Source organism: Lissotriton helveticus, chromosome 7, assembly GCF_964261635.1.
Source record: "Lissotriton helveticus chromosome 7, aLisHel1.1, whole genome shotgun sequence".
NCBI lineage: Eukaryota > Metazoa > Chordata > Amphibia > Caudata > Salamandridae > Lissotriton > Lissotriton helveticus.
In genome coordinates, this window is record NC_136068.1 from 1,687,171,808 (window position 1) to 1,687,198,060 (window position 26,253).

Here is a 26,253-nt window from a genome sequence, read left to right on the forward strand (position 1 = left end):
CTTTGTAGTCGTCATCCGCTCCTGTGTTGGGCAATGTCTCAAATAAATAATAGAGCTCACCCCCTCCATAGCACATGAGGAGCGACCTTTTCACTCTCCCGTCAGTCCCTCGCACGCCATAAAGTAGTGGTCCAGGCAACCGATCCAGGACTTCCAGCCCGCCGCCGCTGTGGCAGGGTCAGAAAGCTTGCTGAACGGTTGGAAGGGTGCGGCTATGGCCTGACCAGGCCGAGGTTGAGCCGGTAGGGCCGCCTGCTGAGGGGCTGGTGGCTGCACCGCAGGGGCACCGCCCCCTTCGTCTGTGTTCTGCCCATTCATCTTTGTCCACTAGCGCGCTTCGCCTAGCTCCTCGGGCGTGGGCAGCAAAGCAGACTGGATGTGACGAGCCAAAAGGCGATGCCAGTGCTCTGGTCAATGGTGGCCACTCCTGCCACATGGGTGGCTAGTGAGCTGCAGGCACTGTGCTGCTGACCCCGATATGCCATCTGTCATATGCTTGATTTGGTTGGGGGGCAGGGCACAGTTAACCTCGTGGTGGCGTGGGCAACAGCAGGCTGCTATTCCATCAGTGGAGCAAACAGTATTTATTGACTCCTTAGCGCTGCCAGTTGCAAAATGTTGGGCGTAGGGCACTCACGCGGATGAGTGCTGTACCGCTGCAGGGCACTGAAACCTTCACTTTCCCCACACCCGCGTTGACAGTTGCTCTCGGCTGCCAGCTGCTGGGAGCGCAGGTCATGCGGCTGGGCCTCGTCGCTGCAGTGCACTTGCACGACCACACAGATGTGGGAGCGGCATGTCTGATAGGAACAGACACGCACAATCAGGTCTGGCCTCACCTGCATGGTATCACTTCAGGAGCTGTCATCTTCCTCCTCACACGGGCCTCCACAGGAACCCGTCGTCAGGTGTTGCCCTCCAGGCAGCTATGCAGTGCGGGGTGGGCACCCGCCGGTGATGCACGCGACAGCGTAACCTCCACTGAGGTGAGTGCGGGGTGGGCTCCCTCTGAGACGGCACTCGCGGATCTGGCAGGGCAGACCACACACGTCGCGTGGAGCTCCTCCGTGGGAGCAGGCAGCCGCGAACACCGGCAACAGGGACAGTCACGTCATGTGAGGCATGACAGAGGCATGGGTCGTCGACAATGTGATGTCCAGGTCTGGCTGGACACATGCTGCTGGAGGCTAGGCCTCTAGTGTGGCAACAAAGCAAAGAGGGACTACCACACTGGATTACTGATACTGGGCCGAGCGATATTGCGCCCCTTTATTTAACCCCTTGGGCGAGCCCACCCTCAAGGTGCGTGCATGCGTGTAAGTTATGCATGAACGGGCTGGGTGATGCCGTCACTACAGGAACAACATGCTGGACTGCCTGTGTTTGTTTTTTCAGCTCGGCGGGCCACAACTCCCTGGCAGGCACCACCTTTGCTTATCACTATTAGCTTAAACCCCCTCTTCTAATCGAGAGTTGGCATATTTTGATAACATCGCAATGAGTCTGATGTAGGGTGACAATAATAAGAGTATAAACTATGAGACATCTCTTCGCTGCAGGGACCAAAACCTTCATAATATTGGACATATTACATGCAGGTTAAACCGGTAGAGAGAGAAGGAGAGAGCAGGGACAGAGGAGATCTGGAGGGGTGGCTTAATATTTAGACATAGGACAAACAAGCAACACAGGCACATGGTTCAAGCAGCAAAAGGGGAGAGGACTGAATGCAAAACTGGGAAATCCTCTCTTTCAAGTCAGACCAGGGATGGCAAGCTGAACTTACCGCATGCAGCCTGCACATGAGTGCTAGAGCATGGGGATGGACGGAAGGGCTGTCCCTCACGCCTTAGGCAGCAGCTCCATGGGACTCGGGGTCACAATCCGAACTTACCGCATGTAGCCTGCAACTGAGCTCTACAGCATGGGGATGGACAGGCAGGTGGCCCCTCACGCCAAGGGTGGCAGCTCCATGGGACACGGAGTCCACTGCCCTCTGGGAGCCTCTCAAGCCTCCCAGGCGCCCCTAGGCAGGGCTGCACACAGCATCGTACAATTGAGGAGAGTGAGTAGGAGGAGCAGTCAGCTGCACACCCTGCACTTGCCATGAACAGAATGACGCCTATGCAGCTCCTCTCTGCCCCCAGGTGCTCCACGTCAAAGGCCATCCATGTTCCTTTTTCCCAATGTCTGTTCTTCCCTCCCCTCACCGCCACCGCTGCCATTATCCTGGTTGCTTTAAAAGTGAAAGCGTGCATGGCGTGCTAAATGTTAGTAAAGCAAGTTGTTGTGCCTAAGGTAGGAGAAACTCAAAGAAAATAGTATGAGTACCATGAAACAACCAAGTAAATCGGTTAGTAGCCATGGGAGGTGACAAATGACGACACTGCCATACTAAGGAGGAACTAACAAGCTAATTACAGAATTAGAAGCCTGCATTTTCAAAGGACAAAGACACAAGCCAATGAAAAATATGGGTGGGAAGTGGGTTGGGCATCTCTCCCGTACTGAACTACAACTAATCTCAGCCAGAGCAGCGCCTGTGCGCTGGCTCAGGCTCGACCTAAAAAAGGTGCATGTATTGGAAAGGCCTCAAGAGGCCAAATCTATAGTTGCAGTGTGATCTAATCAATTTTGAGATGCCCTCTGCAGGCTGCTTGTATGTTTCCTTTTTTGTAGTGGGAAAGCTTAAGAAAATGCATAGACACATTTTCTCATTTTAAATGCTTTATTGAGATGTTAATGTTGATAATGATTACTGCTCACAGTGTATATATTTTATGAACAGTAATAAGGGCATTTACAACTAAATATTATTATTGATGATTTCATTAACGAAAGCACAAAGTGATGTTTTTTTCATGTGGGCTGTTTAACTCGAACCTTTGACCAAGCTAATAGACATATTATATGCGTGCATGACCCCTTTTAGGGGTCAAAGGTGATTATGTAATGTCACCTATCGTATTTTCCATCTAGTAATGTGTATATTGATAAATATTGCGTACTACTTAGTAGTTTCCAATAAATGTACTTCTTGTTCCGAAAAAGTATTGACTGGACAATCATTTATTGAGTGTTATTATTAAGTGCCAGTGAAAGATGATTACTAGCCTAGACCATCTCCCTTGAGTAGGCCTTGGGCTGCTCTGACTCGCTACCCTGAGAGAGTCTGGCGCTACAATGGTGTGCTTGGTTCCTAGTAAGGACAATTGTGTGCCTATTACATGTGCAGGCCACACAACTAATAACCCAATTTCCTACAGATCTGAAATGGCATTGGCATTCTAGTGCACTAGCAGTACCGCCTAGACAGACAGATGTAAATTCAGCTGTAGAAATTCAAACTCTGCGGCAATAGAACTCCAGACACCTTTCTTATCCCTGGCTGTGGAATAGATGGGCCTTCCCATCTGTGCAGAGCTCTTGAGGTTAATAATGTGGAAACCATAACCAAAGAGCATGAAGATATCACAGAAACATTGCTTTCATGAAAAAACTTGAAAAATCAATTTGCTGTTTGTTTGTCACCCCTATCTCATTTGTGATCCATGGCAGACAGAGGAGGATTCGGGATAGTTTGCAGATTTGTGCTTTAGTCAGTATCCACTTCCCACGGAAATTAAGAAAAACAATTTTAGCCCAGCTCTGAAGCTGAGGATATGACTTCAGTCTCATGCACAATGGAATTCTTCAGTCCCCAAGTAGACATAGTAGTCAAATGACAGTCCACTGCCCAATCCTGGATACATAAATCACTCTGTTTCTCCGTTTTTATTAATGTACAATGTGCACAATGATACCCTTCTCCTGTACTGGCTTTAATAGGACCTGCCTCTTCTCCACTGACCACAGAGTACGTGCAGCCAGCTTGCCTTCCTGCCATGGGACAAGAGCTGATTGATGGCAAGGTGTGCTCGGTGACCGGCTGGGGTAATACAATATATTACGGTAAGTATAACTGAGCTCAAAGAGCATTCTTTCATATTTTGTTGTTCTAACAAGCAGTCTCTCAATGCATGTACCACAAATATTTGTGAATGTGAGTTTTGTGTTACTGATACTGACAAGTGATTTAAAATCCAACTAACAGCAACCTGTGTCTGCTTTATTGATTTATAATATTAGAAGACTCAGGGCCTGATTCACAAAGGTAACCATAAAAAGAAAGGACTGTCCAATCATTTTATGTGCAAAGTCCAGGGGTTTTATCAATGCTGTATTCAATGGACAAACAATGGTTTTTGTTCTCAGTATGAAATCTTGAGGAATACCAATATCAACTCTCCTAATTAGGTGAATCAGTACGTGTTTAGTAGGCTGCTTTTCACATGCACTTTATTCTGCCTCTCACAAGCATGATTTGAACTGCTACTGGTAACTGACAACTACCTGATGATGAGAACATACCCGTCTATTCCCAGTACAATATATTTTTTAAACAAAAGGTCTACAGAATTTGGTCTCCCTCTGTTAATTTGCAGAATGTGCTAAACAAGAACATTCAGGGAGTCGCTCAAATTAGGGCAATTATAGGATTGTTGACGAAACTGGATATATGGCCCTCCCACCTTTCTCTCGGTTCTGTTCCCTGTCATTAGACGGCAGAGAATATTTTTTTGTCTCCACTGTAAGTAACACTCTTGCAACTGAGTGAATGTGGTGGAGAGTGCTAGAAAGGCTGTCAGATAATGGGCGTTTTACTCCGGTAAATTCTTCCACCAGGTATGATGGGCCTGCCCATGTCATATTATTTGCCTCTTTAAACACACCCATTTAATCTTTAGGATCCATTCCTAACAGGTGGCACCCAACAGGATATCTGCATTCCCAGCTTCTATTTCCTATTGGATAAATTCTCTAAACTGTCATTTAACATTAGATTGCTAATTAGTTAGCATTACAAACGTTTTGATAGCTAATGCTACCTATTAATTAGGTAAATTATTAACTATTAAGTGAATAAATACAAAATGCTTCTTTCTAGGTAACCTTTTTCTGTGTCATTTCTGATAATATGACCATGGAAACAAGAAACTCATATTGGGGTATGTAGTAAATGTACCTAAGAAATTTAAAGTCGGTTCTTACACAAGAGACAATAAAGATTTCCATGGCTACACTTAAAAAGAAAATATTTCAATATCGCTCATTGAACTTAGGATAAGAGTCAGTGAGTCCCAGGGCCATATTACATTGCGGGCCTCACGGGGGCTACAGGTGTGGTTACACACTTTCTGTGCCCCTGGTACACAGCGGTATTACTCGAAGTCCCTATAGACCCTTGTGCTGTCTCTTCTGTAACACAGATAGCATTGCACACATATTGCCAGGGCTATTCTAAAGGGGTGTTACCCCATTTGCCTGGGGACGTGGTCTAATGCAAAAGAGGGCAACCATGTTATGGACGTGGGCACAGGGTCAAAGAGGCCATGACGAAGTGCACTCATTGCGTGTCTCTAAAAAGTGGCACACTGTCAGCTGGTTTCATGACAGCAGCCCTATGGACAGGGGAAGGGAGTCTCACAGACCCCGAGACATCATCCTGCAAGCGGATGCAGGTACTCACTGCATCCCCTTCCAGGAGGGTCCCTGGCTCCCTTTTGAAGTACAGAAAAGTGCAATCTACACAGTGAAAGAACGAACAGCTGCTTCAATTGGCCAGTCCATCTTTCACTAATACTCTTCCCCCCGGGCAGCTGCCGTGCAGTGCAGCTATGAGGCTGCTGTGTGGGCAGTGCAATATCAGTAGTAGCACTGCCCCTGTTTTCACCGGTGCATCATTATGAATTTGTACCATGGAACTATTTGTAATATGACCCCAAGTCCTTTTGTAGGATGCAATCCCTTAGTAAAGCTTTTGTAGAGTAGCTTCTTGGAATTGAATTGTAGGATCTGAGGATTGTCTGTTCCTAATGATAAAAATCTTAGAGGAGTTACATGAACTCCAGCTGTAACTGGTTTCCTAGTTACTTCTGCAAATGACCCAATAAAAAGGAGGATTGTTTAGTAGTCTCCCTTATATCCTCTTATATTTTATCCATTGTCTATCTGGAATACTACATCAAGTAGTTTAATTTATAATTTTGGTGAGAAATGTTTAGATTGTTGGCACACATTTGCTTATCCTAATACTGTGCCGTATTTCTAATATGGCCACAAGTATATTTGTACGATACAGTCTAGTTGAACATGGTCCATGTATGGAGGATTAGCAGTTTCATCAGGAATATGATTTCTAGAGTAGCATCTCAAAATTAAATTTTTCTCATGTTGAGCCTGCCGGTTCCTAAAGATGACAAACGTCGAGACGATACATGAACTCCAACAGAAACTTGTTTCCTAGTTATTGCTGCAAATGACACATTAGAGGGTGAACTGTATGTAAAAGTCACCCTGATGCCCTCTCTTATTTTCACCATCTCCTATTGAGAATACACAACATACGGTTTCATTTCTTTTTGTTTTAGGAGGAGCCTTTTACATTGTTGGCACACTGAGGCTTATGGTAGAAGCACATAGTTTATTCTATGTTTTTAAGACTTTTTCCATCCTCAAACTTGAGTGAAAGCATGCATACCTTCAACCATTTTTTTTCAAACTCTTCTTGTCTGACACAGGCCAGCCATCAGACATCCTGCAGGAGGCCAGCGTCCCCATCATGAGCAGCAGCATGTGCAATGGTCCAGACTTTTATGACAACCAGATAACTGCTAAGATGTTCTGCGCCGGATACACTGATGGCGGTATTGATGCTTGTCAGGTAAGGGCCTAAATTGTTCAAACTAGGAGGCGGTGTAGGGATTTATCCAGAATCACACAATATTTTGTTCAAGTGCTAATGGTCGTATTAAGAACCATCGGTAACTCCTAGATCAACTTCAGTATTACAACATATCCCAAGAAGCATTGGCATAGCATCTTTGCGACCATATAAGTGTTTAGCTAGATCGATTGGCTTTGTCAATATATTTAATCTATGTTTTAGAGCATTGTGTCTTCTGTGCAACATGTTGAGAACTTATGCTAAAAAAAGTGTTATAAGATTTCGATATATAGTTAGTACTCAATACTTGTAATACTTTATTCGAAAAATATTTCATAAAAGTACAGACATACAAAAATACATAAAACAATTTATCAAGTATTACAATTTCATTTAAGAAGTCTCCACTAAAAAACAGTTTAAGAGATAAAAGAGGGACATTATTAAAAAGAGGAAAAAATCCTTCTTATGGTGGGTCTAAACAAGCATTAGATAGCAGCTTTGACCGGATAATCCAAGCGCTTGCCAAATATTTAGCGACCCCACAAACAATGTACATGGAGGAGGTGTTGGTCAGAATAATGCGCAAAGCCAATCTATGGTCCCTGACTCTGAGCTCCCTGCACACAGGTTTCAACCATTTTACTCTGGCCTGCTTATAAGCGTTACATGCAAACAGAAAGTGACCAAGAGATTCTTCTGGGCACAAACAACATGGGCATTTTAAGTCGTGCTCCCTCCTGACCTTCCACCCATCCTTAAATTTTTTAAGGGGGAGAGTGCCGTATCTTAATTTCAGGAACAAGGTTCTATCACGGGGAGTCTGAATGAAGTCCAAAAATGGCTCTAACTTTCTAAAAGGCTTATGGTCAAGAAAGTTATTCGTCAGGGGACCCCAGTTTGAATTGTTTAAATCCTTTGCCTCTACCCAATCCCAATATAATGTTTTAACAATTTGTTTGGGTGGGGGGGATTGTGAGGCCCAAGACTCAGCCAAACCTATAGACTCCACCAACTTCTTTAGATTGTTAAGCCACTTTATTTTCTTGCATACGTATAAACCAATAAGCTCATCCAACACTAGAGCATAATTTGCTAGTTCAGGGGTCCTTCTGAGACGCACCCAAAATAGCAAGGGGCGAAGTTGGACTATTTCAGAAATCGATCTTTTACCCATGTCAGAGAATAGTGGTTTCGAAGGGGTCGAGGGGGGAAGCGAAACTATGTCTCTCATAAACTTATTTTCTGCAACTACCAATGCCTTAGTGTTCTCAGCACCCCACAATTCAGAGCCGTAAACTGCCGAAGCTAAGGCTTTCCCCTCATAAACTACCAGGGCGGGGGCTATTGGTCTGGTGGTAGAGAGACGCTGATTCTTTAGAATCGCTCCAGAGACCCTTTTAAGATTTAGGACCATTTTAGACAAGTGGGAGTCCCAACTCATGCTGTTGCAGAGCCTGACCCCGAGGTAGTCGAATTCGTCCACTACCTCTAAAGGGGTCCCATTCAGGGTGAGATAAGGCTTCCTGAGCTTTCTTTTAGCAGATAATACCATCAGCTTCGTTTTCATGGTATTAACCGTTAATCCACGGTCTTTACAGAAAACACTGAAGCGGTCGAGCAGTTTTTGCAAACCCCTAGGGGTTTTGGACATCAGGAGGGTATCATCCGCAAAGAGGAGTGTAGGGGTTTTCTCACCGGCAAGGACAGGGGCATCCGCAGGGTCCTCCTTCAAATGGTCCACCACCCCATTTATAAAGAGGGAGAACAGTGTCGGAGCCATCACGCATCCCTGCCAGACCCCTCTATTAACTGGTACCCTCCCTGTCAACTGACCTTGACTCCCGAGCGAATCCTTGCATAATTGTCTTCGTGGAGTTTGATAATAAACTGCAACAAGTAACTAGGGAATCCCATGTCAAGTAAGACCTCCCAGAGTTTGGCACGTGGAATAACATTGAATGCTGTTTTCAAGTCTATGAAAGCAGGTACAAACTACCCTTGATGATAGACACTGACTTCCAATAGACTGCACAGAACTGGAAAACCTGGTCCATCGCGCCGACATTACGCCTAAACCCCGCCTGAAAGTGGCTCAGGATGTCATTGTCTATAAGCCATGACTCTGTTCGGTTTATGATGACCCTGCCAACTACCTTTTGGATGGTATCGATTAAACTCATTGGTCTGTAGTTGGCAGGGTCCTCTCTATCACCTTCCTTGTATATAGTGATAACCTCCGCGCCCTTCCAGGATTCAGGGACAGGGTGGCCGTGCTGAATTAAATTCATTAAACAGGCTATAAGGTCTGCCCATAGTTTGGGGTCGTGCAGTAACAAATCCCCCGGCAGGCCATCTGGGCCAGCCGCCTTCCCTGGTAATATTTTTAAAATAGCATCCTGAACTTCTCACTGGGAGAACGACTCTTCCTTGGTACCTATCTTCATGCTGAGCACGTTGTGGAGTTCCATAGCTGGGGATGTTCTTTGACCTTCATCGCTATCCTCGCAATACAGTTTTAAAAAATGGGAATACCATTGGTGTTCGTTTATATGATTTAAAATTGGCTCTACCCCCCTTCTGTCAAGAGCATTAATCAATTTCCCAAAAATAATAGAATTTTTCCCATAGGCTGTGGCCTTAAGCTGCTGCCAGTGGTCCTCCTCCCAATCTTTCTTAGCTGATGTTATACTACTGTGGTACTCCTTTGTTGCTAGACAGACTGCTATGGGATCCTTACTTTTTATAGCTAGCGTGATGGCTTTCCTCTTTTTCCTACAATTTGCCGTTTACCAGGGGTTACTCTTAAGGGACTTTTGGTTTAACGTGGGTGTCGCCTGTAAACTCTTGGAAAAAAATTCTCCTATTTTATCTGTTACATTTTTATACAAGATTGGCAAATTTGATCCGGAAGAGTTAGGTGCTACTAGAGCGAAGGCTGCAAGGCTACAAGTTTCAACTAAAACTAGCTCTTTAATGTTATTAAGTTTCTCCTCTTCACACCTAACCACATTCCATTTTAATTTCCGGTTACAATTAGTGGGAAATACCTCTTTAGTGATCATCTCTGGATTTCCACTTTTGCCAATCCCATTTGCCCAGTAGATTTCATTACATAATGGATTATGATCACTATCTGTTGATTGCTTGACCTCCATATCAACTAGGTTTGACCATGATTGTGTGTCCAGAAAAATATAATCAATTCGAGATGGGCAGCTTATCCTATTATAAGTCATTGCTCCATCACGGTCTGAGATGGTCCGCCCATTGAGAGCCCGTAGATTATGGTCTAAAGCCAGAGCATTCAACTGGATTGCTCTGGCTGTCCATTTCTTAATGGGTGCAAGGACTAAAGGAGGTATAGTCTGCCTCCAATCCTCCGTGTTAAAACCCAATACCTCTTCATCATCCAGGGGTTCAAAAGTGCAATTAAAATCCCCCCCCCACTAGTATTTTGGATCTAGATGGAAGATCTGATAACCTCGTATCTAACAACTCTATTGTTGGCGAGGTTAAACCACCCTGAAGACCTCTTGCATAAACACAAAAGAGTTCAAAGATAATACCCCCAGACGGACTCTTTAGGGAAATGTGTAAAATATCATTAGAGTCAACTTTATGGGTGGTAACAACACAATTCAGGTTCACCTTTACCCAAATATGCAGGCCACCAGACGGGCAACCTTTCCCCACCGTGACTGCGAATATAGTTCGTCTAAAAGGAGTTCAGAGTGACACCAGGCAGGGAAACAAATTCCAATAATTCGGCAACTGCTGCGAGCGGCACTCAATACTTAATAACAGCTATTACCCAATGAAATGGCAGTCAGTTTACTAATTAATTAATCTTTTGTGGAATTTTGCGGTGTGGAATTGTGTGGTGTGGAGCGGATTTGTGGAGTGGAATTATGTGACATGATGTGCAGTTGAATTATGTGAACAGTAATGATGTGGTAATGGCTGTACTGGAATTATGTGGAGTGGGATTGTGTAATGGATCGTAATTATGTGGAATGGCATTTTGTGTTGTTGAGTGTAGTGGAGTTTAATTATGTGGTGTTCTGTTAAATTTTGTGGCCTGACGTGGACTGCTGTGGTGTGGATTGGATGTATGTTGTGCCTTGTGCAATGGTGTTGTTGAGTTAAATTAATGACTACACACAATAATTAGAGGCGTACCACGCCCCAAACACCCACCTAGAGTTATGCCCCTGCTTTTATTTTGCATATGGGTGGTCATGGATCTAAAAGATAAAACATGCACTTGGCAGTGTTTTTGTTAACATTTAACAAATGCTCGGAGCACATTAAATTGAGGAACATTCAAACAGATTAAATACAGGTCTGTGAGGCAGTTAAACAACATATTCAAAAAAACTATCAACCCTAATGATGACTGAAATAACACTAAGGCAAAATGAGCAGCTCTGTACATAATGAAGGTCAGGACTAAGTTATGTCAGTGGGTCAGAGCAGCCTGGCATCCTATTATAAAACATCCTAACTGTGACTGCACTGAGGTGATGTCATGCACTTATGACATATATGTGGGCTAGGTGAATCCGATGAGGTTGCAGAGCTAGGAGGTGCCATAGCCAATGACCAGGTACAGGGATGTGACAGTGATGATGGTTGTGGGGAATAATGGATACAGGTTGATGTAAAAGGTTTATTTAGTTTTGCAATATGAGAATTGTGAATAGGGGGGTTTTACTGAAATTGGTACGTGCAGCATTTGAGTCATGTTCTCTTTCAAAGCCGTATTCGTGCCCACCCTCCTCGCCGCTGGCCAGGAGGTTGCTGTTCTAGGTTCTTCAAAGTGCTTCCCAACCTTTCCTATGGCACTTCCTCTTCCTGCCTCCCACACACGCCAGGTTTGGCCCATTGAAGGCGGTGCTGCCAGGCGCCCTCTCCTTGTGTACCCACCCCGGCCCTCTATGCACACAAAGTATTGTGTTACTGGAAAAAGTTTAAGGCCTCGGGACCTGGACACAGACAGGTGCGGCCGACGTTGTGCTGGCAAGCAGGTATGAGCAGGCTGCATAAAGCTGGTCTCCAATTCATTTCCCATTTCCGCCAGGTAAATCCACAATTGTGATAGAAGTCTGCGTGCACCTGAGGCTTAATATCCGTGTTGTTAATGTAAAGTCAGGCTCCAGAATTGAAGCAACATAACAAACAAGCCTTGGACAATACAATAATCCAGTTCCACTGATGGCTTGCGGCACAATTTTGGAGAGACATTGTCATTCAAGTTAACTGATGTTTTACCCAAACCACATCCCATCTGACTACTATAAGCTTTCAGACCCTGTTAAGGAAGTGGGCTCAATAGCCATGGTATGAACTTGAAGTTCATTCCAAACGCCATGCTTAACAGGGAGGATGGGATATTTTAGGTCATTTATACAACCTTAAGGCATAGTGAAAAACATGAATCTTCCTTCAGGACTGAATCAAGTGTGCTTTTTGGCTGGGGCATACTAAATGTGACAAACCAAATGCCTATGATAGGCAATGTGTTAACCCCTCTACTTCAAACAAGGCGATCCGTGAGCTTCCTTGGTGGAACCATCTCACCCGAGCTAATAGGACTCATGGCCGATGTTAGTTTAGTAGCTGTGGGGTGAGCGCCAGCCCTTTACTAGTCAGCAGATGTCATGGAAGACTTGACTTACCCTAGCCTACAATAGGCATCTAAGGCTAGCCTCTTGGCTAGCTAGATTAGGCACTTTCAGATAGCCGAATTTCACGGTACACTGACAACAGGCATGGCAGGCTTGCATTTGAGTGGTCAGCAGCATTTGGGACATGCACATTTAGTCAGCGTCAGCAGCAATAAACACAGATCTTTATAGTCTATAAAATTAAAACACCTTCATGAAACCTTTCCTAAGTAACAGAGCAGAGTAACTTGTCATGGTTAGTAGCTCCCTTGTCCTAGCTTTCAGCTTGGAGAACAATCTGACTGTGGACATGAGCAATCAGGACGCCCTCTCTTTACCACACAGCCAGAGTAGTTTTAAAATTAGGACACAGTGACTCGCGTGGCATCTTATCCACTGCAATGTAACTCTTCTATTCCCCTGGTTTTTTTCTCAATCTTCTCCAGCAAGTCAGTCACGATGGAATACTCGAACGCAGACATGGTAAAAGCTCCCCTTCTCCTCTACTTTTGCGAATGAGGCAGAACGATCGCCAAACAAAGATAGCAATTAGGTGTTGGGCTATGGCCTTTGGGGAGGTGGGCCTGATCTATAATTTCCGTACAGCTTTCAGTCCGTGAATTCGAGGGACTACTAAGAGGGCTGGACTCAACGTGACAGAGCCCTGTAGGGCAGCCGGCATGTGACGGCCATCTTGAAATGACCACCACACCTAGACCAAGAGTTGGGCAAGAGGCACATCATGTTAAATTGTTCAAAATTGAATATTTGGTCATTTAGTATCGCAGAAGTGTATGATTACTGCAACCACCATACTCAGCGGTTGCAACTCAAAGAAGTTATTAAATAGATGCTGCTTTGAAATTCTCCTTTTCATGGAGTACTACTACAAGCCAGTTAGAAAACAAGAGATCAGTCGCACAAGTAATGGGAGGAGCCCGGAGGCAGGGCTTCAGCAGGACAAGAAGAATGCGCTGTGATGACCAACCAAAAGCATCACTAGCCAAATTCTCTAGGGGAGGTACAAGACCACAAGAAGGTAGGACATAGAAACAACTAACCCACTGAAAGGCAAGCTTTTCTGAGTGACACTCTCCACAACAAATCAGCAGCAATGGGATTAGTCAAACCCCACAAAGTACATATAACAGATCATCCTGCAGTGAAAGTGCTGTACGCTTGACCTAAAAAGCAAGGAAGCATGTACTGAGGAAAATAATAAAACTGACCTGTTTCGAAATAACATTCTGTATTCTTGAGGGAGTGTAAGGTTTTTTGTGTTCTAGATAACTAAGGTTCTAGGTTTCTAAAGTCAGTAATTGCACGATGTTCCAGTTCTGGAAAATTAAGAGTTATCTGTAATTATTCCTGGCAGAGTTAGCAAGGAACTTCACTCATTTGTGAAGCAGATGAAGGACAAGGAAACACTCAATTACTGAGTGGATGATAAATATAAACGTACCAGGATATTTATACAGCTGGGCTCCTAACTACAAGGAAAATTGAAGGTGTCTGCCAAGTCAATCCGGCCCAAATGTTACGAATGAAGCAGTCCACAGGTATAAACTGAAGAGATATACTTGCACAATAAAGTGAATGAAATAGCCACAGTAGTGCACTGGACCAGCACCTGGCGTTTTACATTAGGAGAGCTTTAAAATTCTCTTCAACTGTCTCATCATGACTGAGCTGGAAAATGTAGTTATTCCAAACTGCAATGTTACTCAGTATTCCATAACGACATTCAGTTAACTTCCACCTCCCACAGGAGAAAACAGCAGGAACTATGGCTCTCTGCATGTGTCATGAACGCTTTCTGGTAGGAGTACCAGCTGCGCGAGGGAATGCTGAAATTTAAAATAACTGTCATCAATCTGTCAGTGTGAAAGAGGAGTTGTGTATTAAGTGGGCGCCTAAAACCTTATAACTGGAACTTGTTTGTAACACTTTAGCGCATTCCAAGTCTTTTGTACCACCTTCATCCACATGGTGGACCAGGGAAAGGAAAAAGCCAGTGGATATGGTGTCAGAAGAGCTACCCTGTGGTATCGGAGGGGAGCCCTTAAAAGAATGATTCTCCATGCCATTTCTAACAACATCTGCATCATGCAATGGTTTTCCCAAGAGCAGAGCCACAAATGACTACACTATAAGAAAACCACATTCCCTGCTCTCTAAATCAGATTAGTTGTAGAGAATATGTATGCTCACTATGTCTAGTTGATCACTGATCGTGGTGGGGTGTTGGTGTTTGCTGCCACTGAGACCTTTTGTTGGAAAAAAGTTTCTAAAAGTAAATCATCTTCACCTTAAAGTGAGAAGGAATAGTGTACGCAATGAAATGGTGTCCCCTTTGAAAAGTTGCATTTACAGGATATATTGAAGAACACTTGGTATCCTATTTCAATGTCACCAGACATCACAGCTTTCTGTTCGACCACAGTATTCGAATGATGGCATTGAAATAAAACCTGCGGGTGAGTTTAGATGCACTTCTGTCGGAGCGTCGGAAGCCATCATAATCCCCTAATGATGTATGATTAGTGGCAGAGCCAGGTTTGGCTCCGCAATCTGGATTATGATGGCACTTTCTGACGGCCTTTTCATGTCGGACGTTCTGACATGGAAAGGCGGTCAGAAAGCGTCTTTGGGGTCCCTTAGCAGGGCACCCTTCCCCCATGACCCTCCACTAAGGGGCACCTATGGCACTCCCCTAAACATCCCTCCATTGTGTGGCATGCACCACATGGCGCCTGTCACACAGTGCAGGGCTGTTTCAATGCATACATTTCCCAATGCCAACTTGTGCTGCAGGCTTTGTATGCCCATCACACAAGATGCCATTGGGAAATGGAAGTTTCCGACCAACCATAGAGCGGTTGCATCCAAATCCAGTGGTCAGAACCGCCAACCTATGGTCATCGGAATTAGGCTCTATGTTGGGTATGAAGACATTGGAAAACCAAGCATGCTCTGTGAGTTTGTAGTTGGACAAATATGCCAGAAGTTGCCGAGCAGGAGCAATTCTTGTACTGAGTCTTAGGAGGGTGCCTTTAATACAGCTCCATGTCCTCCACGGCATTGAGGAATGAGAGACTGATATGAAATACAGCGAAGAATTTAAGGAGGAGCTGCGATTTGAACAGTAAACCGCCGAAGCATTCAGAAGCGACGCGACCCGTGTTTGCATCTTAACAAGAAAGACGAATGGCAGCTTGAGACGCACTTCACGAGCAGAGTGAATACCGTCTCTAAACCCTGAATAAACTATAAGATAGGGAGAGCATGGGCCCACAACACTGGAGGAACAAAAAATACTCCAATTTGTTTATAAGCGGCCATGTTAATGTAATTGGATAGACAGCCTCATGTCGATCACAGGATCGCAGAAGAGACTCCTCAACCAAAAGAGAAACACAGAGAGTTATCTGAGACACAACTGCGGAAGAATATCCACTCATATCTTTCCAGAGAATCAGAAAGCCCTGATGAGAATCTAGGCATTGGCTACCTAATATTCGAAACGCGTCGGGACATCAAAAAGAGCACAGAAGAATAAGGGATTTTTTCCTATATTGACGAATTATATGATTAATGATTCCATGCTCTTATGGATACATAGATATTTTTTCTTAAAAATCTATGACATTCATTTACTCACTGTATAATTTGCACTTAAGGTCACAATGGGTTTATTGTGTTTTTTGTATATATTTGTGTGTACTGTGATGTAGTATGTATAGTATGTCTAATGTAAATGAATTTTTGTAAGCACTTTCTGAAATATATATAAATTGTGCACTAGTTATTCTTTTCACAGAAAAAAAGCTTAATGAAAAAATAAAAACAAGTCTTCTAAAAGGTATAAATAAAATATAGGTACAAACATAAAGAAATGTGTTTGGCTTATGAACATAAATTATAAAAGCTTGTAAGAAGTAAAGATTTAGGCAAAACTTTTTCTTATCCATTTATATGGCCCTGCCTGTTTCTCGTCCGCTTGGGCCAAACTCCCTCTTTTTTATAAATGTATTACAGCCCCAACACTCCAAGTAACAAATCTAGAACATGCACACAAATTAATTATTGTGTCAGGGCTGTAACAATAATGTATCTCTTGATATGTTGAGTATTTTTCAGAGGTCACTATTTATGTCCTTCTCCTTAAACTCTCCAACAAGAGTAAGCATTATCTACGTGTGTTTCAGTGCTCAATTCAATAATCTGCCAACATTGCAAATAAAGTTCACTTATTGCAACTACAACCCGTCTAAATGGTAACTTGATTATTGGAGACATGTTTCTTCTTGTTTCTTGGTAATGTAAGACTAAAATGAGATATATGCATTCCCTAAAGGCACAAAAAGCACAATTCAAACTTTTGGCTGTGCCAGTAATGGTACTTCTATTTGTTCACATCTTCCTGAATGTGCAGGAAAGACAGCCAGGCAAGACCATATCACCATCCACTAGATAGATAGGCCCATTATATTTGCAATTCATTTTGACTCTTTAAAATTAGACAGAAGAAGAACTGTCTCAGATATGTGTGATGCGGTCATTTCAGGGCCACCCCACTCAATCATTCTTCAAGGTTGGATAGGATATGTGGTGGGAACATTCAATCTGGGTGCCCTTGGAATATATTATAGCAGGAGGACTAATATTTCATGATAGTGATTATGCTTTCTTTGTTTTTCTTACAGGGGGACAGCGGTGGCCCCTTTGTTTGTGAAGACAGCATTTCCAAAACCACTCGCTGGCGGTTATGTGGGATTGTGAGCTGGGGTAGTGGCTGCGCTCTTGCCAAAAAACCAGGGGTATATACCAAAGTGAATGAATACCAGCACTGGATCTACCAAGCCATGAAGGTTGGTCATTCTAGTGCACCATATTCCTGTAGAATGATATGTCATCTATGAAGCCAGTGGAGGTGTTTTGTGTAACAGAACACAGAAAGAAACAGGCAAATTAAAAAAACACACCTATAAAAGGAGATTTCAGTTGCAAATCAGTAAAGTTACACCCACTTCTTCTTCAGTAGTACTGCAGCCCAACGAGGTTCACATCTACTTCACCCACGCCTTCGAGTATGTCACACACTTTACATTGCCATTAAAGGTTACTGCAAAGTAATCAAATAGAAATGAATGCAGGAAGGGTATAACACTACCTGCCCAAATCACTCCACCTTAGCAAATCAATAACAAATAGTAATAATTGTTGATGTTGTGTAGACCATTATACATCAAATTGCAAAACTATTTATAAAAACATTAAAAGATTAACAAACACATTTTTAAGAAGTCTCTGAATTATAATATTGTGAACATCGAGATAAAACACGTTTTACAAATGTAAACCGTTAATAAAAGATAAGAACTAAAACAACATAAAATTGATGTAAAGTCATAAGACTGTTAACATTGCATACACCTATACTCATTATATTCTACAAAAATGTAAAAATTTCAAAACAAAGAAATAAAATTAAACAAAATGTAGTTATTATTTACCGCATTATACGGTGATCATTTCTGATATCTATATAAAACCTATTTTAAAATTGTAAACATAACATACACAACTATGTAGATGATTACAAATATGCAAATTGTTAATGAATTGTAAAGACACATGACCGAGCTCACATCTAATACTATTCTATGCACACTAAAACAGATGTCATAACACACTGCATGTTCCAAACTCAGATACAGAGAAGTAGTTGAGGGAGGATTACACACTCACATGGAGGAGTAGATGAGGAGGACTTTTCAGGGGAAAATGTGTCACCATTGGGAAGAAGAATACTACTTCACCTTATTTTTTCCCATTGTGGAATTGTACTGTGTATCGAATTCTTATGTATGGCAATACTTACACCTGAAAAAGTCAAATGGCTTTTTGCAATCAGTTTAAGGCACAGCTTCCATGGAACATCTCTGAAAAGGGATATGCCTTGTTAAAAGCTAAAAGTACTTTTAAATGCAAGTATAAATCTCTTCATCAACCTTTTTTATTTTACATCAACTTGACCTTTTGTTTCTGGTCTAACATGTCTTCTACTTCCACTACCAACATTGGAATCTGCTTTCTTCTTTTCTCTCGATAATATTTCATACCATTTCTTCTATTTTCATCTCTTGTCTCTGCTTGTCTTCACTCTTTCCTCTGTATCATACTTTTAATGTATTTGCTGTAATAAAGATAGAAACTGAGGCAAGGTAAGTTCAAGCACCTTTATTCTGTCATCCACTCTCCGCAACTGACAACATGTCCAACATTCCAAAGTGAACTCTAGGGGAACATTCCAAAAGGCAGGAGGAGGCGGGGAGAGGGGGGAGATACCAAGGGGGAAAGAGAGGAAGGAACCAACAAAGAGAAAAGTACCAGGGGAAAAAGAGAGTGATTACAACAGTATCACTTTCCATTCTCTTTTTTTCTTTCCCTTTTTTGCATTTTTTTGTTTTCTATCTTTTGACTTTTGCTTCTGCTGTCTGTAGCTCTCAAAGTTTTATTGTCTGTCGTTACCTCTCCAAACTCCAGTCTGATCTTTGTTTCCATGATCTGCTTCCATTCTTCACACTCTTTGTCTTCTGTTTTTCACACTTAAATTAACGCGTTTTTATTTGCTATCTGTCTCTTCAGATTCACTCTCAGTTCAACGGGATTATCAGCATGAACTGATGATGAATATGATCCATGGACGAAGACCTCTTCATTCCCTCCCGCTGGGGATTCTGACTGTTTCAAAACCACCAAAGTCAGCAGTGCCTACAGCTATCCCAAGCACTGCCAACTCAGTTTTTGTGTGGGGTCGAAAGGGGTTGTTCATATGGTATGCTTGATCTTATGAGGGATTCTGTATGCAAGATTAACCATATGATCATTTACGCTGACCTTTATTGGTTCCTGCATACAACGTGGACAGACAAGACTGCCTTAACATCCTCAAAGGAACAACTCTTAAGGCTGCTCTTTTTTTTTCTTGTCTCAAACTGTCTTCAGGGGGAATAATGTATGCAATTGACTAATTACATATACAAGAGAATACATCACAACTTAAAACGAAAGTATGCAATGAATTGTGCCAACATATTGACATAATCCATCGCTATAAAGAAAAAGTAACTTGAATGCTTAACTAACCACTTTGATATCAGTTTAGACTGTGATGATAGAATACTCATGGAGTACTTTTTAAAGGAGAGCAAAGAAAAGTGGAACTTGATAATTTAAGCCATTTTTAATAATCTATGAGGATGGTAGATAATTATTACACAGCAGACAGTGTAAAAGCAAAGGTGGGCATTTTAGGGTTCACATTGTTGGGTAGACATAAAAAGGGCCGACCAGTCTGCTCACTGTAAGACGGGGAAATGATGTGTTGTACCTTATTCTTGCACACACATTGCTGGACACAGAATGGTCTTATCTTATTAGCTCACTGTCATCAGTAATGCATTTTTTGTTGTCTAAAGGCTCACTAGCCTGAGGACTTGCTCTCCCCCTCTACAGCTTTATTCTACTTATATCTGTCTATGATGCTGACTGTATTTAACAAAGATAAACAAAGATGAAGCATTATATGGGATTAACATAAATTCCTACCTGTCTTTGATATGTTTCAGTTAGTAAACCGACCCCCGTATCAGTGAAGTCAACAGAAAAAGTATCATTTTTCCTGAATTGGCTGTTCGCAATGCGATCAATATTGTCCCTATTTCGTGAGAATGAACCTACCATGGAAGATAGTATCCTAAAGTATGCAGCATTGGTTCATTTCTTCCTTCATTATTCAGTATCGACTGGCAGGGAATAAGAGTGGAAGAGCAGTGGAAGAGATGGGTGGCTGAACAAAATAAAAAATTCAAAAAATACCACTTACCTCTTCCACTGCCCACGTCACTTCTCTTTTTTTCCGGCAAATCCCGGAACCAGGAAGCACCCAGACTCCCCATAACCAATCACAATGCTGCAAAGCAGAATTGTGACTGGTCTGAGAGCCGTGCATCAATGCTCAGATGGGGATTTGGGACCTGGGCATGTCCCCCACCAGGCTATGTAATGCAGCCCGGTGGGGAACATACAAACTGCGCATGACTGTTTGACTGGCCCCAGATGGTCAGCCAAGCAGTCATGTCCATTCCTCCCCTGTGCCTCTAGCCCTGCCCGCACTAACCCCGCCCTGAACCTACAAAAAATAAACTGATAATAACTATGTTATTGTCATTTTATTTTTCCTGCTCAAAAAGCAGTGGGCCGATGCTCCTTGGCCTTAGCAGAGGAGAAGCCCTTGTCATTTTTTCAAGCACAGGACTGAAGGATTGCTTCATCTCTTGCCAATTTGATGTCACTGTTGTTGTTCAAAGAAAAATGGGAGCAATATATTCATAAATGTATATTTACGTTGAATTTAAATGCTTATACATAAAGGTGAAATATTTAATATGAAGAATATGAGAGGTATTAAGAAAAACAAAAAGGTGTCAAAATGTATGCTTATTTTTTCAGATATTTGTGTTGCACCTAAGTGGTCATGAAGGAGCTGTGGTTTATCATTTAAGCAGCTGAGTCTTAAACCAGATGATATTACTACTAAACCAGGCTACTTTGGTTATTGAAAATCTAAAAGGCTGAGCTGGAAGAATGAACAAAGATGTTCATGACTTAGTTTAAGCTCCCACAACATCCTGATTTCCATAATCAATTAATCAATCAGGGAATTTCAAAGCATGCTACTCAACTGTTAGGGTCTCAAAGCCCTGGGGGAGAACAGCTCCAATCAGTCGAAGACCCAGCCAGGTCTTGAGGGTTTTCCTGAAGATGTGAAGAGTGGGGGTGCGTCTGATATCAATCAGGAGCTCGTTCCCAGTCTTGGCCGTGATGTAGGAGAAGGTTCTTCCATACGTTTTTGTTCTGCAGATGCGCAGGGGTTCGACAAGGGCGAGGTTGGGGATCAGTGGTTTCTCTTAGGTATGTGGAAGGAGATTCTTCCGTTGAGATATTGGGGTCCAGTGCCCCCTATTTCTTCTCCTTGTATTGTAGGCCAACATTGAACTCTTGAACTTTGATAGCATTTATGAGTGGAGCAGTACAAATAGTGAGACATTTAAAAAATAAAGAATATAATATTCAAATCAATTTAGTAAAAAAAATGTTATGCCACAAATAAGAATGTAGTTTCTGACTTCCTCATGTCACAACGCGATTTAACAAGATCAGTTTATAAGGAGGTGATCAAATAAAGCCTCTTCAAATAGCCAGGTCTAAAACATGATAAAGACAAAGTAAAAAAAATAGTCTTTAGAGGGATAATTTTTTTTTAGGCAACCCTATTTGAAAGCCTTGAGTATAAAACAAAGGCTATCCTTCCAGTACAAAGTACTATGTTAACACCTACATTAAAGCTTTTCTAGTTTGTGTGGTGTACACTCAAAAGTGGACATGTTTGGTGAAAAGATAATGTTTTTTCAACCTTGCACTTGACTCGAGGAGGCATACATGTTTGGGTTACAGCTCTGTCTACTTTTCTTAGTAGTAGGACTTTGTTTCCATGAAAGGTTGCATGGCAATGCCCATGTACCACCCATGGGATGCCCCCTTAACGGAAACCACAAAATACTAGCGTGTATTACTTTGGGGCTACTTTCAAGCACAGATCAAGATTTGCATCACTTTTGGTGACACTACACTCCTGTAAAGACTTGGTAAATCTGACCTCTTGTTTCTTCGCTAGAGGAACTCACAAGGGGAAGGCAGACCAGAAGCAGGGTTTAATCCATTATAGCCGGGTAGATTCAAGCACAAAAGAGCCCTCAGTTTATTGAACTTGTAATAGTTCTTTCTAAGCAGATCCCAAACATGTGAATTTTTGTTTGGTGTTCTCAGCTTTACCAATCGCATGCTGATATATTTAAAACTCACTTAAAAATGGCTGTGGTTGTCCGGACTGTGGATGTATTCAGTGAACTGGTTGAACATTTTGTATAATTGATGAATGCAAAAAAAAAATTAGATTCCAAAATATAATGTTAAAAATTAAATAGCATGATCATGATTTTTAATACAAATACCCTTATATTGTATGAGAATTTAGAGTTATATAGACATTCATTTCAAAGAAGTTGCCTTTAAATACAAGTGGTTATTGACCCAGTTGTGTATCCATGCACTGGTAATAGCTAAAATATTGACAATAATAAGGCACAGGTGACAAAAGCATACCTATTTCTATCATAGTGTCATACTGGAGCAGGCAACCCTCATACTCTACACGAGTTATCACTTCAAACACAGACTTGGAGTAAGCCTCACTCCTGTGTTCTTGAGGGAAAGTTTTACCATTTGAATAGAAGCAGATGAGACCTGAGACATGATGTATTAGTTGTGTGTCTAAATGGATGAATGTTTAGGCTTTCACCACAAAGCTTATGTATTCTTCACACTGGTTGAACATAATTCTGTGAATTAGCTTGATAATTTTCTGCCTCAGTTCCCATAGCTAGGTGTAGCATTAAAGTCATACATGTACTCAAACATGGCTCTCGCTAGAAAAATGTCAGCTGTGAAAAAACAAAATAATACATTATGCCTCTCTCTTTGATCTGGTGCCAGGAGTAATGTATGTGAACATGAGTATATGTTGATCCAAACATATTAGTGTATGAGATGAATCTCCATCCCCTGGAAAATATTGATGCTGTAACACATGTTATTCTTATATAAATATATGAATTATCAATTATAATTTTCTTTCTTTCATTTAAAATATTTTGTGACATTTTTAAATAGTGCAATAGTTATGGTCAACATTTCATTCATAGTAACAATTTTACTATACTGATTGGTTGGAATAAATTACACTTTTTTTAATTGGCCCACCTAATGGATTGGCCATTTATCAGGTAAGACGTACTGCACCCGTTAATTACTGATAATGCAGGGTGTACTAGATGCAAGGTCAGAATGAGGATAACCATGGCCACCTATTTCAGTACATTTGCCTCATCCCAAGCACTTTTCCCTAGTGAAATATGTTCAGGGAAAGTATCTTTGGTATGGCTTTTCATGGTAGTCTTTTAATTTTATTTTAGCAATGCTAAAGACAGTCTCTTTGTCCTTGAGTGAGACTGTTTAGTTTTTTACTGTTTTGCAGCTACTCTACAAATCTTTTAGATGTTGTCCCTACAAACTGTGAAGTGTTTATCAAAATGTGGAAGACTTGCAACATTCACAAATGTAGGGAAGTTAAATTACAAGAAAACAGTTATGCACAAAATTGTCTTTTATTGTATAATTATTTTCAAAACAATTGTTCCAAAGGAACAGTTTAATATTAATAGGCAAACATGGGAAACAAAGAAAATAATAACCAGATGTCAGCAAATCAAATTGGGATAACTACTGGTGTAAAAGTATCCATTTTATCTCAAAGAGGAAAGATGTCAGAAAACAGCACTGAGAGTTGATTGTGGGATTAGATCCAGGACTAAACCATGGAAAAACCTATAAAATTCACACCTGGATCATGTTAGTCAGAGCTGTATCTGAATGAAGTAGAGGAAGAAAACTGTAAATGTCACAATATTTGAAACCTAAAGGGCCCAACTGACCAAATGAGAATGCTCTAACTAAAAGAACAATCCATGGCAAAGTATCCGATTGTTTACTCATGCTGTGGTAAATATAATTTTGCAAATGCTACAATGTACAGCACTGGTAGGCACCCCTGCCTTAAAAAAAACAGTACTTACCAAAGATTGTTACATGGTCCTTAGTAAAAGTGGGCAACCTGTTAATAGGACTAGTGAAGATAGAGGGTTGGCCAGAAAAACATTAGTTTAATAGCACTGTGGCCTTATCTACAAATTCGGAGTGAAGTAATCAACAGACTGGATAAAGGAGGTTCTGAATGCACTGATCTGATAACAAACCAAAATCATTATGATGAAATTATGCTCCGAATTGACCACCTCACCTCAGGAGAGATAGATTTAACCTAATACATATGGAAGTGGTGGGAAGAAGTGCCGCAACAGATGGAAAATGTGTTTCACGTGAGGTCTTGTTGCATTTATCAGTTTTAACTACAAGAAACTTATTTGAGTAACCTCAGTCTCATTCAGAATAGCACCAAAATTAAACAGCCTCTAGCCCTTTATGTCTCAGTCATCCACCGAAAGAAAGCCACGCATAAAAGTAGAGAGATCTTTTCTAGCAAGCGAAGCCCTTACAAACAAAAATTACACAACAACTCACAATACTGGTAACTGCTAATCATAAATCTGAAAAAGTAATAATGCTATATTCAAAAAGTAAGTCAAAAAGATAGAAGAAACAAAGACAAGAAGGAAGGAAGGAAGGAGAGAAGAAACAAAAGAAGGTAAGTTAACGAGGTACGTGAACTTCATTTAGGTCAAGACAGCTCAAGAAATAGACAATCTGGACTTTTGTGCAATAGGTCCGGTATGAATAATCTTCAGATAATGAGAGGGCATACAGTTTTACATTAAGTTTAAGGTCCAGGTAAGCTGCTTGTTTCCTGAATATAGATGTACCCTAATAAAGTAAAGGCAGTGGTAATATACTTGGATCATTTTTTGTTTGTAACTAGCAGTCTGCATAGCTTGCATACTTTAAAAAAGCATGACAAAAAGATTCGTCACAGTCTCTAACAATATTTGTTATCTGTAGCTAGACCATTAGAGGAAATAGGTTCCAGAAGATGGTCCTCTGATGGACTAACCAAGTGTTTCTTCGAGCGAGTAAGCTCTTTTCTCCCCCTGTTACTTTTGCAAGCATTCTTCTGAAATTGATGACACATTAACTTTAGTATGCTGTTGACATCTTCCTTCTTGGATCTTCCTTCTTGGAAAATGAAATCCTTTTGGCTAAAATGATATTGTACTAGGCACACATAACAAAGAACTGTGGATACACATGGAGAAAATCAGCTTCTTTCCATTTCCTACCCACACATTGTTTTAAAATGTTTATTAAACATACAACTGTTTAGTCACAATTTATTAGTGTTGTTGAAATTGGTTACAGTAAAATTGCTCTGTCTGTAGACTATTTTGACTGAAAATGGAATCCATTACTGTCATGTCAGGCCTTATAAACTGATGTCACATTTTTTGTGAAAATAATTAAATGCTTTATGTAAAGGTGATGATCTAGTTTAGAGTTTCATGAACACTGCCAACTTGCTTGCTTTCAACCTGTAGCATATGATATGTTTCAAAAAGTTGTAAATATGCCAGTGTTTACGTGTTCTTCTGTATCAGATAAAATGTTTTAATCTTATAATGTTCCCCATTTTTACCTTAGTTGTTTTCTATTCTAAGGCTTTGTCATTTGCATTTTGTTATACTTTGAATTCAATCATCTTTAAGCATATGCTGTTGGCTGCCAGATTGCATCGTTTAAGTCTTTCTTAAAATTTGAAATTATTTGATGTACTTTTGGCAATTTCACAACAAATTAAAAGGAAGACTTTGTCTAGGAGACACAAATAAAACTAGGGCAAATTTCTAGTAAAACGTAGTACATACATATTACGGAAATACATTTTTAACATTTAAACTATACGAGTCATAATGTCAAGACGTATACCCCAAATCAGTTTGTAGACATTGTATATCTATGTGATAGGAAGCCTTGGGTTATCAACTTTGTATGTACAGATAACCTCAAATTTCGGAGTCTTGTTGCTACTCGACTTTCACAGATCTATTATTTTGCCATAAGCATTTGCTTTTTAAATGTACAACTTTCTATTTTTTGTCAGAGATGTCACTCTTAGACAGGTCA

At 41.4% G+C, this 26,253-nt stretch overlaps 1 protein-coding gene across 4 annotated transcripts in view; it reads left to right on the plus strand.

Annotated features, from left to right (window-relative positions):
• HPN (hepsin) overlaps positions 1-25,612 on the plus strand; it is a 432,603-nt gene extending 406,991 nt beyond the window's left edge. For 3 of the 4 annotated variants that reach the window (XM_078655375.1, XM_078655377.1, XM_078655376.1), the window contains 4 exons: positions 3,829-3,951; positions 6,621-6,763; positions 17,142-17,306; positions 19,087-25,612. In XM_078655375.1, coding sequence (XP_078511501.1) covers positions 3,829-3,951; positions 6,621-6,763; positions 17,142-17,306; positions 19,087-19,125 — 470 coding nt within the window. In that variant the 3' untranslated portion in view covers positions 19,126-25,612. The remainder of the gene's footprint in view (positions 1-3,828; positions 3,952-6,620; positions 6,764-17,141; positions 17,307-19,086) is intronic. The other variant, XM_078655378.1, reaches the window with a different exon arrangement.
• The last annotated feature ends 641 nt before the right edge of the window (positions 25,613-26,253 follow it).